The sequence below is a fragment of the Myotis davidii genome, unplaced genomic scaffold, assembly GCF_000327345.1.
Source record: "Myotis davidii unplaced genomic scaffold, ASM32734v1 scaffold1910, whole genome shotgun sequence".
NCBI classification, from domain to species: Eukaryota; Metazoa; Chordata; class Mammalia; order Chiroptera; family Vespertilionidae; genus Myotis; species Myotis davidii.
This window is the reverse complement of record NW_006283016.1, coordinates 208,345-214,932: the sequence shown is the minus strand read 5'-3', so window position 1 is coordinate 214,932 and position 6,588 is coordinate 208,345. Positions and strand designations below refer to the sequence as shown.

The 6,588-nt window shown below is 31.0% G+C and overlaps 1 protein-coding gene across 4 annotated transcripts in view; it reads right to left on the bottom strand.

The window, feature by feature from the left end:
* Positions 1 to 1,382: 1,382 nt before the first annotated feature.
* Positions 1,383 to 6,588, bottom strand: part of SLC4A7 (solute carrier family 4, sodium bicarbonate cotransporter, member 7) — a 75,372-nt gene continuing 70,166 nt past the window's right edge. For 3 of the 4 annotated variants that reach the window (XM_015562088.1, XM_015562092.1, XM_006753354.2), the window contains one exon: positions 1,383 to 5,584. In XM_015562088.1, coding sequence (XP_015417574.1) covers positions 5,503 to 5,584 — 82 coding nt within the window. In that variant the 3' untranslated portion in view covers positions 1,383 to 5,502. The remainder of the gene's footprint in view (positions 5,585 to 6,588) is intronic. The other variant, XM_015562094.1, reaches the window with a different exon arrangement.

The window sequence follows — 6,588 nt, the reverse complement described above, 5'->3', positions numbered from 1 at the left end:
TGGAGAAAAGGGAATCCTAGTGCACTGCTGGTGGGAACGCAGACTGGTGCAGCCATTATGGAAAACAGTATGGAGTCTCCTCAAAAATTTAAAGATGGAACTGCCAGTTGATCCAGTGATCCCACTTCTAGGAACACAGCCTAAGAAACCCAAAACACCAATCAGAAAGAATCTATGCACTCCTATGTTCATAGCAGCGCAATTTATACTAAGATCTGGAAACAGCCCAAGTGCCCATCAGTAGATAAGTGGATAAAAAAAGCTGTGGTACATTTATACCATAGAACACTATGCAGCAGTAAAAAAGGACCTCTTACCCTTTAAGAGAGCATGGAGTGGCCTGGAGAGTATTATGCTAAGTGAAATAAGCCAGTCGGAGAAAGACAAGTATCACATGATCTCACTCATATGTGAAATCTAATGAACAAAATAGATCTAGAGACATGTAAGTATGGAACAGGCTATGGAATCTGAGGGAAGTAACGGGACATATGTAACACTTTCAACATTTTGGAAAAAAAAGATTGCTATGGACTAAAATTCAATCATCATCCAAAGCAAAGATTGTTTTAAAATGATCACTGCTACATGCTAAATACCTTTCTTACAGCATGAAAACCCTGCTACTCAAGTGAATTGCATGCTTCAAGCTATGAGAATATGGTGGTGTGAAAACAAAAGAGTGATCTGCGATTCAAGCTCTCTATAAGGTACACTTGTTACTAATTTGTTTTGTAGCTTCGGGCAAGTCTCACCTTTTGCGAAGGTCTGAAGATTCTTTTTAATTGCATTAGATAAAGCTTTGAAAAGGTAGTTCACATTATGGAGCTTTTAAAAAAAAGGAATATATTGAAGTAGGTTCCGCCCTGCTTCTATCACTGACTAGCTCTTCCATATTGGGCAACTTGGGAAATTTCTTATGTCTTCATTTTACAACTCAACTGGCATGAAAAATAATGACTACCAGCTGATGACGTGAAGTGTAAACAAAGTGAGAGTTTTGAGAATTGGGTGCGCATTGCCTGGCACACAATGAGCCCCCAATATTAACATAGTCATTACATATGTAATGTGATGTGTGCTCATTACACATCGCATTGCAAATTCTACCCTAAATAGATGTCTTAAAATAGGAAAAATAATAGATCAGCCTACCTTACAGGGCTTTAATTCCTCAACTATCAAAAAAGTAATTATGAATACACACTTTTTTTCATCTTCTTTTATCACAGTTTTCTCTTTTTCTCTCTCTTACTAAAGCATGTGAGTATCAGGAGATAAGAAACAGGAATCACTTCCATTTCTTTATCCTCTCTCCCTCCACATGAGCATGATATGCAGCTCTTCTAAAAATCAAAGTACAAAATAAAGACTATCCAACAACTAATTCAGTAGACTTTTATTGCTCTTTCAACTTCAATAACATCTCCAAAAAATAGTTTTCTTCTAACAATTATAAAACAAATTTAAAGGGCAGGGTCATTCACATTAGACTTGGTAGAGACTTGTACTTCATATAAATGAAAAATATCAGTTCTACGTTTTAAATGTTTAATTTACTTTGGATTTTATTACAAAAGAAAATATCATTGTAATTATAAAAGTCATAAAAATTAGAATTGTACTGTGAAATTATACCAAGCTATCAAATATTACATAAATGAACAATAAAATTCAATTTCTACTTATTTAAACATAGTAAACACTGGAAGATAACCCCCTCTACAGAAAAAATCAAAACAAAACAAAAACTTTCAATATTAAAGCAACAAAAGAAAAGCCAAAACACAAAAACCAACCAATGCACAAAAATCTGATTTAAAAAACAACTGGGGTTTAACAATTATTCTAAGTCAACTATAGAAGTCAATATGTGCTGATAAATTAAATTTTTAAAATGATCTTTAGAGGATTCCATTTCCAAATATGCTTTCCTATTGATACTTATATCATTTTTTGAAAAGTTAAAAAAGAATCAACTTTACATTAAATTGCCAAATTTTTAATTCTGAACACTATTTTAAATTTTGAATGTCCTTCAAAGTCTTTAAGTTTACTTTCTAAAAAATAAATAATTGTCGGACTAAACCAAAAGACATTTCACATATTTGTACTGCATATAACAACAATGTGATCTACATAAATAAATTTAAAACATTAAATTAAACATTTTTTAATTAAAATGTTGTATCAATGGCTGACGTATCTGAAATCTGAGCACTTTAAAACAGGATTCACATGTAAAATTCTTGAGCACATTCACAGAACTGATGTACATGATATAATCCTGACAAGACAGCAAGCTCTGAAGTCATACCTCAGTTTCAGAAACCATTTTCTCTTTGTACAGAATTTTGAACCTGTCTTTGTAAAAGGAAAAAGAAAGCTATTATATACATACAATAAATTTTAAGTATGTGAAGAAAAAAGAAGAAATGTTTTTGGATGAAAAAAAATTAATCTTGAGTGGTTAAGAAATCTGCTTTATAAATACACACATTAGGACATTAAAAAAATTTGTCCTACATGTTTTACAGAAGACTTGGCAAATGTGAACGTTGATACGCCACAGCTTCGTTAAACAACTTGAGAGATTTAAGGTTTGATAAATCACTTATACACACACACACACACACACACACACGCACGCACGCACACGAACACCATTAGAAAGATTGTGTGCTTCACTCAGCATACCTAATATTATTAGAGAATATACAGAATCATCCTTTTATCATAATGAAATTAGTTCACTGTTTTCTCAAAAGCTGCTATTTTAGAATGAAGTAGCATTCAAAAAAAGGGAATTTCAGATGGTCAGCATCAGGATTCATATAGTCTTTGTAAGCGGTGTCTATAAATAAATAAAATAGGGTGGAGAGAAGAATATCCTGAGGTGGCTCTGGGGCCAGGGTATTCAGTAGCACTAAGCTCCATCCTGGAAACCAAGGCATCTAAGAAAGTGCAGAGCTGTGTCTGTGAACTTATTTCATAAATGGAATATGTACAGGTTGAATTATTTTGCACCTTGAGGTAAATCAGTACATAGCAATTACTACTGCTCATTTCCACCTATTTAAGGCAACATTTAAGAATCAATATATGTAGTAAGTTATATTTTTCACTCTCTGGCAATGAATGCTATCCATGATTGTTATTTTTCAAAAATAGTGGAATAATATAACCATATAAAACAAGCAGGTAATTACTTAAACTTGAGTTACCTTTGCTCTTCAATGGAGTAGTCATATCAAATCATAATCAAGTAGTCAAAAGAAAGCAGAGACCATTATCAAAGTTGAAACATACTAAAAATATTTTGAGTGCAAAGTATTTTGCAAGTCATGGTTTTTCTGGCACTGGACAATCACTATACATAATTAAATAAAATCACAGAAACACTATGATCGCAGGTAGTTTTCAGTTTAAATTTTAAAATTACAACCTATAAAATAACGCACATTTGTTAACCCTATGATGTCCAGACATAAGAAAATTATGTGAGGAAATCCTCCTATTCATGTACATCAGGTGAGTTTACAAAATACAGCAGCAAATACTGGGGGTCTTTGGAAATGATGCTGCTGCTATGAACAAAAAGGAACCACTTCAATGGAAGCGCAAGAACAATAACAAGCACCGTGGGTAATAAATACTCTATTACCAACTGTCAATAGAGTAGAACTCTTTTTTAGGCAGTACCAAATGATGCCAGCTATATTTTCTACGTAAAGGTGGCTACATTTGTAACCTCCCATCTGAGGCATAAGTTAAATCTGTTATTTTAACTAGAATCTGATAATACAGTCTCAGACGGGTAAATTACATTAGTTATTAAGTATTTTAGAATAAATTTTAAAAGCATTCCGAATTGCTAAAATCAGTTTTGGGCATTTCTCATGATCCTCTAGATAAGATCATTCTTCATGCTTTTGTACTTTAATTACAAATGATTAAAGGGAGCATTGTAATTTCATTAATATTTTCATCCTACTATTCATGTCACTATTTTAAATATTTCTGGGGCTTCTCAATATTCATTTAGCTGTCATTAAACTATCCTCTTGTCAAATTAGTTTCACAACCTCATTCATCCAGTCCTACAGGCTTAACAAGAACATTTATTTATTTCATGTGGAGCTAAGAGTAGAAAAAAGGTGGCTAAAAAGATTTGCTAGAAGTTAAAAGACAGCTCAGAAGATCAAAAATTAAGTAACAGATACTAACACAAAACAGAAAGAATGCCATCAATCTGAGCTATACATAAAATTTCCAAATTCCTTTTAAAATACAAATATGGCAGTGCTTTATATAAAGATGTAAAATCTGTCAACTGCTTTCAGATAATAAACTGTAAATGCAATGAGCACCAACTATTTACATTAACAATTTACTCTATATTTGTTACCTTTTCAAATGTTTGTATATAATACATAAGCATCATATCAATTAAAATAAATAAAATATTTAAAAATGAAATCATAACAATCTATTAAATATTATCTATACAATAGAAAGAACAATGTAAACAGAAAATGAAAGGTATATCCTACTAGAATAAAGTAATACTGATCATAAACCCATTTAAGAGAATTCTGACTCCTGATTATTTCATCGTACTACTTATAATAGAAAAATAATCAAAACCTTGAACCTGATGCAAACTAAACGCCACTTAAGTAAAAGACAGCAAAGGCAGAGAATAGAGTGAGCATTCTGGGCCCTAATAAAGTGTTAGAAATCAGAAAAAAATTTCTACAAAGGTAACAAAATTTAACTATTGTAACTAGCATTTCATAGTTTCTAAAATTCATAAATGTGGGAGTTAAATTATAAATCATCTGCAATTTTACTTATCTGAATGAAACCTAGCTGTGGAGGTCTTAAAGATTTAAAATAAAATTTTTAAAAAAGGGTCAAAACTATAGTTCTTATCTAGAAAGTTTCCATTGTTCTACCTCTATAGCAAAAAAATTCCATCGCTTGTGAAACATGATGGGCATCTACATAAATGAAACACACAAAGAGAAGCCATGACATGTTCATATTCTGCCCCACAGCACTGGCATATAATCCCCTGTTCTTCCCATAAAGCACTAACACAAGTGAAATAATGTGTGTAACTCAAGTTAAAATTAGAAATATATGGACAAAGTACACATCACTTAAGATTGGTATGAATTGTCACTGATAAACAAATTTAAATAAATGTACATTGAATGCATTTCCCCACATCTTTCTATTGAACAGAACGATTTTTTTCATCACAATAAATATTTGAATTGTAAGAACCATATACCTCACTTCTAAAAGACTATTTCTTTATATACACAGTCTCCATGGCACCCCTAACAAACTTCAGACACCACTTTTAAAAACCAAGTGGTCACGCATAAATAGCATGACATACAATATTGTTATAGTGACATGAAATACACACATTATATATATATATGTATCTGTATATCTATATATATATATATAATTCCTCTTGGTTCAATTCTATAACGAAGTTTCAGCATCCATGTATTTCTTTGTTGGTTCATCTTCAATATTTATTTTCACACTCACAGGTTTTTCAGGGCTATTTAAAACAAAGAAGAGAATAAGTGATTTTTAAATAAATAGATATTACATTCTAAATATGGCCGACAATAAGCATTCATAATAAGCCTTTCAGATGGCTATTAGTAATATAAATGTCTTGCTATTATTATTTTACTGCTTTCTTTTCCTATCTGTAAACTTAATTGGAAAGACAAATATTAAAATTCTTAGTTCTTTTAATAGATAATTTCCCACTGAGATTCATGTTTTTCTTACAGAGGAGCTCTTTAAATTGCTCAGTATATGACTATGTTCGGTTTATTACTTTTACTTTATATATGAACAGTGATAGCACTGGACTTTTATTGCACTGACAAATCCATTAAAAATTAATCTTTATTAACATTTGTAAGCATCAAATAGATTTCCTAAAAAAAAAAAAAAGGTAACAAATTTATAAATCTTCTATTCCAAATTTGGTTCACAAATATAAGATCAAAACACATATTCTTATTTTTAAAAGTTAATATAAAATACAATAATTCCATGTATATGGATGTAAGTAAGTGATTTAATTGTACTACAGGAATACATCTGGGATCTGAATTACGTTCAAAAGTATAAAAACATACTTATGTTTTGCTGCCTTCTCCAGACAAAACTGAAGCAAGGTACCCCCCCCAAAAAAAAAATATTTTTCTGTTAAAACAATATAACCCAAACATTCTCTTTTTTCCTTTTTGATTTTGAATTGAGGGATAATGTAAATGAAAGGCAGAAATATAAAAATACTATAATATTACTGTAAGGTAGACATTTATATATATACACACACACACATATAACTATATTAAAAATCTGGGGCAGGAGTGCTGACGAGGGGTGAAAAATTAAGAGTAAGAGTATTCAGTGAAATTCTGGCTACATGAAATAACCCAAAATGACAGAGTTCAACTTAAAAACTTTTAAGGTAAAACATAGAAATGAATAAAGAAAATCACCAGTTTAGAAATTAGAACTCAAGAAATGATAACATTAAAA